A 13,660-nucleotide genomic window follows, 5' to 3' on the forward strand; every position below is an offset into this window, starting at 1 on the left:
CATGTGTATGAGGAAGCCTGGGAAAACAGCTATCAGATGAATGATCATTCTTCTGACAGTTTTGAAGGTATTTGGGGGCACGTAAAGCTGCACAAGTGTTCAATTTACCTACAGCACTCCCGCAGGAAAAATGAAGTATTACAGAACTGTCTATGTAATGCGCTGACATGTCAGATCCTCCAGAGTAAGAGATGCTCTTTACTCTGGCTGATAGACCAAGGACCAAATGGGGACCCCAAATAAGGTGCAAATGTTTTACATGAGATTAGACATCCTCTATATAACATACACTGTAACACGCGTGGAAAGAAAAATTCTAAAAATCCTTCCACTGGAGTAAAAGCGGTGCAGAGGCGAAGCATTAAGACAATGTTTTCATTGTTGTGACACAGCACGTTGGGTTTTGTAGTCTTTGCCCGTTCGCCTCAACGCAAGAGCACACGTGCAACAAATAAAGCAACTGTCAACATTTGCATAAATCTCTTTATTGAGTCCGAGTCTTAAAACATAAAAAAAAATCCAGCGATGATAAATAATCTCAAGATTCTGCTTATCTGGAAAGTGTTAGAAAAATAGCGGTAAAGTCGCCCGTCCTTTCTTATTATCTATTCCCTCCAAAAGAAGTGTCTGAGCGGCGGAGTTTATCGGATAGATGGCACTGTGCAGCAGATTTCCCATGTTACTATGAATTACAGCTGTTTATCTTGCAGCCTTCTTTAAGATTAATTAAATGCAAATGTAACTCTGTGAATCATGGGAATACCTGCCAGACCTCTCATTAATACCTTCACTTAAAAACCTCGGTGCCAGGGAGTCATTAATTTGCGGGGGAAAAAAAAAATTTACAACAACGGCCTCTTCGGCTGCAAAACAATTCATGGATGGCTGCCCCATTTAGCCTCGTCACACTCTGATCCTCCTTTTAGACCCTGTGGCCCTTTGAGGACACAATAAGGCTCCGACGATAACCTGGCAACATAGGTAGAAATCCAGCCAAGTGTGAATGTTTGAAGCCGGAGCTTTGGCTGCCATCGAGTCGGCGAAAAAAAAAAAAAAAAAAAAGAAAGAATTCAGGCACCATGTTATCCAGTACAAAGGATAAAAAGAGATTTATCCGGAAATTCAATGTGGCACCACATATGGGATACATGAGCGCCGTTATACAACAGGCCACAGACCCACCCCCCCCCGGCATGTGAAGCTGAAGACATGTGCAAGCATCCGTCTGCAGGAATGTGCGAGTGCGGAGGATGATGGTGGTAGTAGTAGTAGTGGCGGCTCTGGTTCGCGGCAGATGGCTTTGTGTCAGCTATTGACAAGGAGCCGGGCGTCCTCGGCAGATTCTGTGTGTTTTTTTCTCCTTTCCCTCTGATCAGGTAAATATGGGCACACGCTGGAAAGTTTCGACAAATTCTGCCTTAGGCTGCAAGTTTGTGACTTGGCCCCATCTGTCACAGATCCTTCCTGGGTTCTGCTGTTAGGAGAGACCTGAATTCGCCACTCAGAGATGCCCAGGAATACGGAGCCGTCGCGCCCTGCGGAGGGAGAGACGAGAAGAGGAAACACAGATATTAACTGTTCGGTGACCAGCGGGGGTGAGGAGCCTGTCATCTGGACCGCATTGTATCAGGCTCCGGCTATAAATAATACAGCGATGCCACAAATATACAGCAGAGCAGAAGACAGAACTGCATGTATACAGCAAAGTTCCCTTAAATGGCTATCCAATAATCCAGAAAGTATCATAATGCAGCACCTGCTTCCGTGTGGCTTTATACACATTGCTCAAAACATTTTCAGGAGCCCTTAAAGGAGTTGTATGACAACTGCAAGCTACCTGCTATCCACAGGATGGAGGGTAACTTGCTGATCGGAGGGGTTCTCACCATTGGGATTCTCACCGATCTTGAGAATGGGACTCCTGTGTCTGCCCTCCTGTCAATGCGGGGATTGGCGGCACTCCGAACGGAGCGCTGGCCAAGCATGCGCAGTCAGCACTCCATTCATTTCAATGGGACTGACAGAAAAAAGCCAAGCAGCACCCACCCAGGTATGTGTGCAGTCCCATTCAGTGTCCTCCTCACTGCAGGGGGTGCAATAACCCCTCAGTGGGGAGGACGGGGGACATAGGAGATCCATTCAGCAGATCGGCGGGGTCTCATCAGCATGTTATCCCCTATCCTGTGGAGATCATGTGGACGGGGAATAACTTGCAATTGTGGTACAACCCCTTTAAAGGGAACTTGTTACCAGAATTTTTTTTTTAACTCGCCCCCACAGTGCGTCTTCCAGTAGTTGTGCGCTGCGCCAGGGTAGTCGAGGTGTTTGCACTTTGCTTCACTGTGCATGTGTAGAGAAGACACGGCCGGAGGGCTGCATGGTGCGTTTGTGAGATGCGCGAGCTACCGGCACGGAGGTCCTTGTCACGCGGCGGGCAGAAGGAGGCCGTTTCTGCGGTGACTCAGAGGGATGACGGCGTACCTCTATGACTCGAGGCGGCACATCTACAAAACACTCGGCACACTAGCAACAAATTAAGAATTGTGGTTACTGCTAAATGGCTATCTCTGTGCAGGACCGCGGGCGGCGGATTGGGTGATGCTCTATTCCACTATGGTGATGGATTTAAAACTCATTTTATGGCTGACAAGTTCTCTTCAAGCATCGCAGTATAACCCCAAATCACTTCTGGGATATCAATCCATCCAGTTAGGTAGTAGAAGCGATTCGGAATCAATTTCTCCTGCTTTGGTGCAAATGAAAGTGAGAACAGGAGACGCCCCTCAAGAGGGACTGGAGACGATTCCTCTGCGCTTCTCCTTCCTGGCTGATCCTTCTCTAGTTCCGCATTTTGCTGGTGTCCTTGTCCCTACGGGTCACGAGACGCTACCTGCAGCCCAATCAGATTGTACAGATAGCCCAGCTCCTCCAGGATGGCGCAAGAATGTTTACTGTGTGTCCCGGTACAAGAGCGTGGAGCAGATACGAAGACACGGGTCGCTACACCAGGAGATCCGGACAGACGGGCATCAACCCAACATCAGGACCGGACAAACAGGAGGAGCGCCGCTAGCACCCTATAAAATGACCTCCAGCGACTACTATGCTCCCATATAACGGTGTAGGAAACCGGAACATCTGAATGCAAAGGAACCTTATTTCTTAAGTTACAATGGATATAAAAAGTCTGCACCCCCGTTATAATGCCAGGCTTTTGCCATGCTAAAATATCCAACAAAGATGAATCATTTCGGATTTCTCCCCCCTCCGCGTGACCCGTTATCTGGACAATTCCATTGAACACAAACTGAAAACATTTACGGTGGAAAAAACATAACAAAACTAAAATAAAGTGTTTGCATAAGTCTTCACACCCTCTTATATTTGGGGATGCGGTTGTGTTCAGCATTAGCCAATCACATGTAACCTCCTGATAACTAGTAGTCAGCGCTCCGCTGCCAGTACTTACAGGGATTCTGGTTTCCCCATATAAAGTTGGGGTCTTCTAGGAGGATTTTCCTGATATTTTTTTAGTTGGTCGGTAAAGATCTTACAGCACACATCAAAGGGGTCTGATTGTTGGAAGGTGTTAGTCAGGAGAAGGTGGGCAAAACATCTCAAAGACATTACATATACCATGGAGCACAGGGGAGAACATCAGAAAGAAGGGGATTAAATGTGGCACAACAGTGACATCACCAAGAACTGGACGTCCCTCAAACACTAATGAAAAGAGCAGAAGAAAAACGGTCCGGGAGGCCAAAAGTCCGATAGCAACATTAAATGAGCTGCAGGAGTTTCTGGTAAGTCCTGGTTGTGTAGTCCTATGTGGCAACCATCTCCAGTACCATAGCCTTTTCCAACAAAGAAGAACATCCAAGCCCGGTCATGTTCTGCCAAAACCTCCATCCCGTCTGCCAGGAGTCCGTGGAGAACGTGTTCTGTCTGATGAGACTGAGGGGGGAAACTTGTTGGCTAGAATTCCAGAAGGGATGTTTGGCACAAAGCCAACACTGCCACCACCAAAGACCCCCAGACCCACAGTGATGATGGTGGGGGCACCATTAAGTGTGAGGCTGTTTATCTGGAACTGGGGCTTCAGTCAAGGGGAAGGGAATTATGAACAGTTCCAAATATCAGTCCATATTGGTATAGAACCTTCAGGCCTCGGCTAAAAAGCTGAAGATGAAGTTCACCTTTCAACTAGACAACCAAAAGCAGACCGCCAAATCAACACAAGAATGGCTTCGCCATTGTCCTCTGGACAGGACATCAGCAGTTGATGGGTGTGCCACTCGGGATCCCTGTCAATCAGCTGATCATCCAGCCTGCTGTCAGTGCAGCGGACCAGAAGTTGTCATAAATGGTCAGAGGAAGCAGCGGCTTCACTCTCATTGGAATCAGTGGTAGCGCCGCACTGCTCCTAGGTGACGTCCTGTCAATGAGAGGAGTAGGAAGCAACGCAATGCTCACATTAATTTCAGTGGGAGTGAAGCTGGTGCTCCCCCGGCTTCCTCTAACCATTGATGATGACATCTGGCTCACTGCATTGACAGCGGGCTGGATGATCAGCTGATCTACAGGGATCCCAAGCGGCAGGCCCCCTTCCATCAACTACTGATGACCTACGCAATAGATAGGTCATCAGTTAAACATTCCGGAATACTCCTTTAATGAAACTTGTCTCAGGCAGGGAAAGGCATTAAAAATAAAATAGTCATTATTCATCCTCTCATGCTGTCTCCACTCAGTGCTGCTGACCCGAGTCCCTCAGCTCCCTGCTGATCGAGGAAGCACTAATGTCATGTTCATTGCTCACAAGACCACTGAAGCCAATCGTTGACCTCAGCAGTCATGTGTGCACGAATGGCACATGACCTCTGAGGCTAGCGATTGGCTGCAGTGGTCATGTGACAGATGAATGTGTTGTCATCGCTTCCTGTTTCCTAAGACTTGCATGTCATACACCAGTCTTGAACCAAAGTACAGTTTATTTAGCAGCATACGTCTCATAATATATTTGTCATATCTTTGACTGTCTCTGCACCAGAAATTGAGCTCTATGTCTGCTCAAAGCTCACTGCGCTGTAATGTACACACATTGTCAGTATAGTAAATCTGTCGGGGGTAGGTGTCCCCTTCCCCCATCACCTACCCTGGGCCACTTTTTCATGTGATAGAGATGTAAAATGTCTCAAATTTTGCGCATATCTGGATTGCACCAAAATCTGTGAATTTTCCAAGAGAGAAAACTTCAATAAAATGTTTGATAAATTACTCTCTTTGCTTTAACTTAAGTACAAAAGCTTAAAGGGCTTCTACCACAATTGAATTATCACCTATCCATAGGACAGGCGATAGAAATCTGATCCAATAGCAAGTGATGCGAAGTGCTACATAACATGCATGCGCTATATAGGTAATTCCAATTCTATCCGTTTAGTCGTGTTCGACTCTTGGATACTTTGTAGGCCAGTCCTTTCCATGCTTCTCTATTCTGTATGGCTGCTTTAAATTGTCTGATGTCCATTCCTGTGTCCTTCAGCAAATGTGTCCTTTGTCTTCCCTGTTTCCTTTTACCGCTGACCATTTCAAGTAGATTTCTCTTTTTCCAGTGAATTCACCCTCATCACTTGTCCAAAGTAAGTCAGTCTCTGTCTGGTGATCTTGCCTTCCAGGGACACCTCTGGGTTGATACGGTCCAGGACAGCTTTGTTGGTGACCCTCACTATCAAGGGTATTCGTATAGGATTTCTCCACCACCAAAGCTCGAAAGCGTCAATTTTACTTCTGTATGGTATCCTCAGTGTCTACATCTCACAGCCACGTATTGTCAAATGCTTTAGTAAAGCATTTGATAAAGTATTTCATATCATTTTTATTTTAAAAAATGACCAAATATGGGACGGACAAGGCAACTGTTAGATGGATTCACAACTGGCTGAGTAATCGTATTCAAAGAGTGGTCATAAATGGCTGCACATCCAAGTGGAAGAATGTGTCAAGTGGGGTACCACAAGGCTCTGTCCTGGGCCCAGTGTTGGTCAATATTATTATAAATGATCTGGAGGAGGGAATTGAGGGGAAACTGATTAAGTTTGCTGACAACACAAAGCTAGGAGGGATAGCTAACACTAGGGAAGAGAGAGAGGATTCAAAAAGAAAAGCCTGAACAGTGGGCGGCAACTAACAGAATGGTATTTAACAAGGAGCAATGCAAAGTCCTACATCTGGGCAAGAAAAATGAAAAAAGCACATACAGAATGGGAGGAACTGGGCTAAGCAGAAGCACATGTGAAAAAGACCTGGGTATACTAGGTATACATCATAGGCTGAACATGAGTCCGCAGTGTGATGCAGGAGCAAAAAAGGCAAACACAATTCTGGGATGTATTAAGAGAAGCATAGAGTCTAGATCACATGAGGTCATTATCCCCTCTACTCTTCCTTAGTCAGACCTCATCTGGAATACCGTGTCCAGTTCTGGGCACCCCACTTTAAAAAAGACATCAACAAATTGGAGCAAGTTCAGAGAAGAGCTACCAAGATGGTGAGCGGTCTGCAAATCATGTCCTATGAGGAACGGTTAAAGGATCTGGGAATGTTTAGCTTGCAGAAGAGAAGGCTGAGAGGAGACTTAATAGCTGTCTACAAATATCTGAAGGGCTGTTACAGTGCAGAGGGATCAGCCCTATTCTCATCTGCACCAGGAAAGACTAGAAGCAATGGGATGAAACTGAAAGGGAGGAGACACAGATTAGATATTAGACAGTGAGGGTGATCAATGAGTGGAACAGGTTGCCCCAGGAGGTGGGGAGTTCTCCTTCAATGGAAGTCTTCAGAGGCTGGACAGACATATGTCTGGGATGAATTGGTGACTCCTGCATTGAGCAGGGGGTCGGAGCCGATGACACTGGAGGTCCCTTCCAACTCTACAATTCTCTTCTATTATTCAATTGGTAAGATGATGGCTGTGATTAACCTTCGTTTGATAGTGACTGAGACATCGTTGCATTTCCATACTGGGTACATACTCACTGTGGCCATATGCCACAGTGCTAATTAATGTTTTATATCCTCTATCTAGCTGCCACTATCATCGATGAAGGACCCAAGGAATACAAAACTATTAACCACTTTGATTTCCTCATTGTTGATCTTTATGTGGAATTCCGTGTTGGCAGTGGTCATGATCTTTGACTTTTTGATGTTCAGGTAAAGTCTTCTCACTTTCTTTTTCTAGCTTCAGGCTCAGAGTCTTCAGATGTTTTGCTGTCTCTGCTATTAGGGCCACATCGTCTGTGTAGTTTAGAATTACTGATGGTTCTGCCACCTATCTTCAACCCAATACCCTGATCATTTAAGTCCAGCCACCTCATGATCATTTTTGCCTTGAGGTTGAAAGGGAAAGGAGAGAGGATGCATTCTTTTTTTACCCTTTTTGAACCTGAACCGTTATATATCCCCATACCTGATTCTTACAGTAGCTTCTTGATTGCTATAGAGGGGCCTGATCAACATTATCATGTGCGCTGGTACTCCTACCTTTTTCAGTGCTTTCCACAGGTAGACCTTCTCCTGCTACTCTCTTGCCTTTCCCATGATTCATTTCAGGTTTGCAAGGTGGTCACGGGTCCCTCTGCCCTTGCAGAATCCAACATGAACATCAGAAACTTCCTGGCCAATGATATTGCCCAAGAGCTTCTGGATGATTTTCATAGTCCTTAACTTTGCCATTTTTTGGCAGTGAGATGAAAACTATATTTTCCAATCCTTTGGACATGTGCAGGTCCTTCAGATTGTCCATAGTGTTGTCAGTGCAGATTTTGTGACTGGTTTGAGCAGCTATGCAGGGATTCCATCGATTCCAGGTGAAATTCCATCGATGAGGCAGTTGTTTGGCAGCTGCCTCATCGCCCACTTCACTTTTCAGCAGGTCTGGTTCCAGATGCTCTTCGCCCCCATGTTCCTCTGGGTGGTGACTACTGGCACCGGTATATAGTTCTTCTGTACAGTCTTTCCATCTCTTCTTCATCTCCTGCTGGTCACTGATTTAATTCCTGTCATGGTCCTTGATGGCTACTTGGTGGGTGGGAAAGCCTTCTTCACCTGTTTTACAGTAGCAAATAATTCCCTGGTGTGACCCTTCTTATAGGCTAATTGAAGGCTCATACATAGGGTGTTCAGAAAGTTGTTCTGGTCTTTCCTGGCTTCTCTTTGGAACTTGGCATTAAGTTGCCTCGTCCAGCCTTACCTTAGCCTATTTTATCAGCAATCTGGAGGGTAGTTGCAATTAGCTAGTTCCCACTATAATGAAGCGAGAGAGGGGAAACCTACAAGGGATTCCAATTGCTGACGTAGACTATGGTGAAAAGGGTCACCTGAGCTGCAAATAACGGTATACCATTAGAACATGGAATGTGAGAAGGATGAGCATTGGAAAGCTGAGCATCATTAAAAGAGAAATCGAAAGAACAATTGTGGATCCAATGGAAGTCATTGAACTGCATTGGACTGGATTTGTGGACTTCAGCTCAGATGACTTCACCATTTATTACTGGGAAATGAGAAGGAAAGCAGAAAAGGGGTTGTCATTGTGGTAAACAAAAAGATTGCAAGGTGCATAGAGACCCCCAAATACACCAATCATAGGGTCATGTTCATCCGCATCATAGGAAAACCCCTGAACTTGACCATCATCCAAGTTTATGCACCAACAGGAGATGCATCAGAGCTGGACATTGAGGACTGCTATGTACAGGTCCAGATGCATTAAACAGAACCTCAAGAAAGGATATTATCTACATCATGGGTGATTTAAATGCCAAAGTCAGAGAAGGAGAGGATGCAGGAGTGGTCGGCAAACAAGACCTTAGGGAGAGGAATGATGCTGGGGACCACCTTGTATAGTTCTGCCAGAAGAAGCTTAGAATCCCCAACATCTTCTTTACCCAGCCGAAACGAAGCCTCTACACCTGGACATCCCCAAATGGGCATATCATTTTTAGGCAGTTCTCATCATTTCAGCCTACATCATGTTGCCACACAGTACTGATATAATAGCACCATATACTCCCAAAAATATGCAGTATCCAAATGAGACTCCTACATAGTACTCCTGCCATATACAGTACCCACAAAATACTGCCATACAGTTACTATACGCTGCAATTAAGCTCCTAAATAATACTGCTGTACATTGCTAAATATTATCGGGTGCTGTTAGTTTGATCCTTGGTTTACTGTCCTTAGGAGCCCTCTAGTTAATGGGCGTCCCAGACAATTGCCCGGTTCGGCACTGTCTAATACCGCCGGCTCATTATCGTATCAGAGCTTTGGAAACACTGAGTAACAACATGAATTATTCCATAGTACATACAACAAATGGTCTTTACCTCTAATGGGAAGTTCACCTGAAGCAGTAATGACAGAAAACATAAAGAGAACGAAAGCCAACTGAAAGGAACAACAACAAAGGAACAAACGAGGGAAAGTCTCAAATGGAGAGAGGAAGGAGATGAGCAGCAAAGGTAAATACTAAAGTAAGACATGTAGACCGAGCCCGATTCTAGTTCACAAGGCCTCCGCTACTGCATGTGAAAGCTGTTCTTCATTAAGTGACAATGGTCTGGTCTTCAGAGCGATTGGGAAGCATCATTAGGACTTGGTGCGGTTTTGCTGCACATCAATGAGAATCAACCTAGGCTGCTGGCGGAGACGACTCCGATGTGTTTGCGCCTTCAGGCTGGAGACGTTATTTGTACATGGATATGAGACTATAGGATGAGTGGTTCATCATATCATAATGCAAACATGGCCTAATTAGCTTGAGGAGTGCTCCTTATTTCTAGACATAGACAAGGTACAAGCTGCAATTCCTCTGCCGCTGCTGCTTTACTCGGGCTGTGGTTGCCTGACCGGAAAGCTCTCTATTGAGAAAGTATCAAAGCAATGACAAAGAAGAAAAAAAGCTAATCACAAAATCATCTGTCTGGAAGTTTTCTCATTTGTGTAAGGCTTCACTATTCTTAGACTAAGCTGCTCCCACTCCTTTCAGCACATCCCATGACAGGCCTACAGTACTCAAGTCCTCTATAAATGTACGTCACCAGGCGGTCTTTTGGCTTCCCCATTGACGCTTCCTATTTCTTTGGATTTCATGAAATAGCGATTCTGGATAGTCTTGTCTTACAAAGCATAGAATGTGTCAAGCAAAATGGAGTCAGCCTCGGTGGCTCGGGAATGGAGTGGCTGCGTACCAGAGCCCGTAGATGTCTTCATTGGTAGTGTGATCATGGTAACAGACCTTAAAGAGGTGACAAAGGCATCACTGTGGGAAAACATCAAGTCGCCGGTTGATACATGTTGTCGCTTTCCATGCTTCAGATGCAAATAGTGCGGTCGGGATCACAATAGTGTTCAGAAGTTGTATCTTTGTTTGTAATGGGTGTGAGGCTGTAGCACATGTAGGACGTAGATGCTGGAAAGTCTCCCAAACACTTCTGATATAACACTAGAAATCATCTTTGCCATCCCCGTCGTTGGTGACTGTACTGCCTTAGTAGTTCACTATACTGGAGGACCATGGGCAGGTCTTCCAGAGTTTGGTTAAAGCGGTTTTCCCCATCTCACAAAGTGATGTCGCACCGCTGGTCTATGTCATCACTTTATGAACAGTGGAGTCTGTCCTGTGGGACATTACCGACAGAGAATGAAGGGGATGCTGCACACTGTCTGTTCCCTACGTATCAGCTCCTCAACCACCCATTGTGGCCCTGAACACAGTTTCACACATAGAGAGTAGTCAGAACTGTATGCAGATTTACCATCACTGCAAGATCATCGGCACTGATGTAGCACTGCCTACCCTCTATTCTCAGGATCTCCGCGGGTAAGTCAAAACCCCCACCGATTATGAAATGATGGCTTATCCCGGCGATAGGCCATTACTATATGAGATGTGAAAACCCCTTGGAAGGATAACTTATAGGAGTTCAATCAGAATGACAACCCTAAAGCTTAGAGTAATAGAAACACAAACCTCTGAATAACATTGCACCACCGTTGTTTATACTAACTGCATAAGAATACAAGCTTCTTAGCAAGTATTTTGATCAAGACATCTGGGCCCATTCGCCAACGTCCAGGCGAAGCTTACTGGATGGGTCCTAGCTCTATAGACACCTCTGTTTGGGCCAAAGACCTTCAATGGATTCAGAGATGGTTGGATACCTGGCTATGTACTTTCATTAAAGGGGTTGTCCGGCCACACAGGGTAAAAATTTTTATAATGCTGCTGCTTTCCTTTCAGTAAGGATAGTAACACACAGCATACAGGGGCTCAAACCGGCAGGCAGATCAGCTGCAATGTCAGTTTCTTACCTTAGAATCTGATCTTCACTGCAGCTTTCAAAGATGGCGCCTCTGTGCTGCCTTCCCACAATGCTCAGCGCTCTCCCTCTTCTGTGTGCGCGCTCTTGATGGTAGTAAGAGACATGAAAAGGCAGGATTTCCCTCAGCTCATGTCCTAGCCCCGCCCACGACACGCCCACCTCTATTGAACTGATCTACAGTCTCTCCCCGCCCAGGCCCCGCCCCCTGCTGCATACTATAATCAGAGGGGTTGTGGCCAGGGGAGACTGTTATACTCTCATGGTTCACGATAAAATCCTACCATGAGTGTATAGTGAATGGAGAGGGGCTGGGGAGAGCCGAGAGAGAACTCTCCTGCAGCCCCCCACTGCAAAGCTACCTACGGCCCCCCACCCACCCTGCTAAAGTAAAGTAAAACAAAACATTTCCCCACACACACATGCCCTCATAGTGCCCCTCCCACAGCGACCCCTCTCACAATTACCCCCCCCCCCCGACTTCTGTCAGCCGGGTCCCTGCACACACACACACACACACATCACTGCACCCCCCCCCCCTTGCACACATCCATCCATCTCTCCCTCTCCACCCCCCCCCCCCCTTCCCCCGGGACTTCTGACAGCCGGGTCTCCAGACACCACTAGCACACACACACATCACTACACCCCCCCCCCCTGCACACATCCATCCATCCATCCATCTCTCCCTCTCCACCCCGCCCACCCACCCCTGCGAGAGCCCGCCCCTCCACTCATTCTTACCTTGGAGATGAAGAGCCAGCAGCCACGCCTCCCCTGCAGGCAGAACTGAGCTTCCCAGCGGCTGAAGTTCTTCTGCACATGCGCAGAGCTGTGCTGGAGAAGCTTGTCCCCGTCGTCCCGACAAGAAGAGGACAAGAGACTTGTCGGAACCCATGGCAACCGAGGAGCAACACAGGGGGGGGGGGGGGCAGCCCAAGAGGTAAGTGAATAACTTCTGTTTGCCTAATTTACAATGCACAATGTATATTACAAAGTGCATTGTATTGGGCAAACAGAAGTAATGAGACCTAATGTTTATGGCCGGACAACCCCTTTAAGTCACCTAAGACAGATGGGTGCAAGGAGTGCAAGACAAAAGTGAGGGCAGCTACTGGAGCTCCCAATGCAATGCATACAGAAAACAAAAGTCAACATAAAACAGCAAAAGCATATATCCAGGTATCCAGCATTCTCTGAGCCTATTAGAGAATACTTTTGGCCTAAAGAGAGGTGTCTTTTAGAGTTAGGTACCCCTTCAATAAGGTTCCCCTGGGTGTGGCGGATGGGCCCACATACTTTGATCAAAATATGAGCTAAGAACCTTGCATTTTTATGCAGTTAGTATAAACAATAGTTGGGCAATTGTATTTAGATATTAGATGCATAGGAGTGCTGAGGCGTGTGTTTCTGTTACTGTGATTCTTGTAGCCACGGCTTTTGTACACCTTCACATTTGATTTATTTGAAGTGCAACTTTTACCTTCTGTATGAAATCCAGTCCTCTAAGGGCACATGGACATTATAGAGGGTGATTCAGCACTTGTGACCCCCTATGAATGAAGAGCTACAATGTAGGCATGGCATCAGTTCTAAAGATGGTCAGGTAAGCATGAAAAAGACCTACAAGCTCCATGTGGATACTAATCTATTTTGTTTCCACCCCAGAAAAATACCAGTGAACATAATGCCATTAAAGGAGTTGTACAGTTGTCAACTTTAGATTGTTTGTTCTTAGAATAGGACATCAATAGTAGATTGGCGGGGTTCTGCTGGTCAGGACCTTGCTAATCAGTTATTTGCTGGACTGCTTCCTTCGTTCCTTCAGTTGATTTCTGCAAGAAGTACACAGCTCCGTTCCTACTGCAGTGGCCAGGCTTGATATTACACGTAAAGTTCCTATACATTTTAATGAGAACTGTTTCTGCAATACCAAGATTGGCCACTGCAGTAGGAACAGAGCTGTCCATTTCCTGCAGAAATCAGCTTGGTACACAAGCACGCCAGCCTGGCAAACAGCTGCTTAGGGGGGATTCTGGGTGGCAGACACCCGTGGATCTACTAGTGATTACCTATCTGCAGATAGGCTATCAGTAGTTTATAACTAGGCAAACCCTTTAACTAAGGCAGTGGTTCCCAAACGTTTTCAGTCCAGCTAACACCAAACCATTTAACTCCGCTGAAATCTGTCCATTTTTTTGTGACATCACAACCCTCCTCTGATGTTAGACGTCCCCTGCCTAAGGACAGTCTATCATGCCTCATTGATA

The 13,660-nt window shown here is 46.1% G+C and overlaps 1 protein-coding gene across 1 annotated transcript in view; it reads right to left on the reverse strand.

Moving 5' to 3' along the window:
* Nucleotides 1-465: 465 nt before the first annotated feature.
* The window catches only part of GTDC1 (glycosyltransferase like domain containing 1), a 246,719-nt gene continuing 233,524 nt past the window's right edge, over nucleotides 466-13,660 (reverse strand). The window contains exon 11 of the mRNA XM_066575177.1: nucleotides 466-1,535. Coding sequence (XP_066431274.1) covers nucleotides 1,452-1,535 — 84 coding nt within the window. The 3' untranslated portion in view covers nucleotides 466-1,451. The remainder of the gene's footprint in view (nucleotides 1,536-13,660) is intronic.

The sequence above is a fragment of the Eleutherodactylus coqui genome, chromosome 8 (genome assembly GCF_035609145.1).
Source record: "Eleutherodactylus coqui strain aEleCoq1 chromosome 8, aEleCoq1.hap1, whole genome shotgun sequence".
In the NCBI taxonomy this organism is placed as follows: domain Eukaryota; kingdom Metazoa; phylum Chordata; class Amphibia; order Anura; family Eleutherodactylidae; genus Eleutherodactylus; species Eleutherodactylus coqui.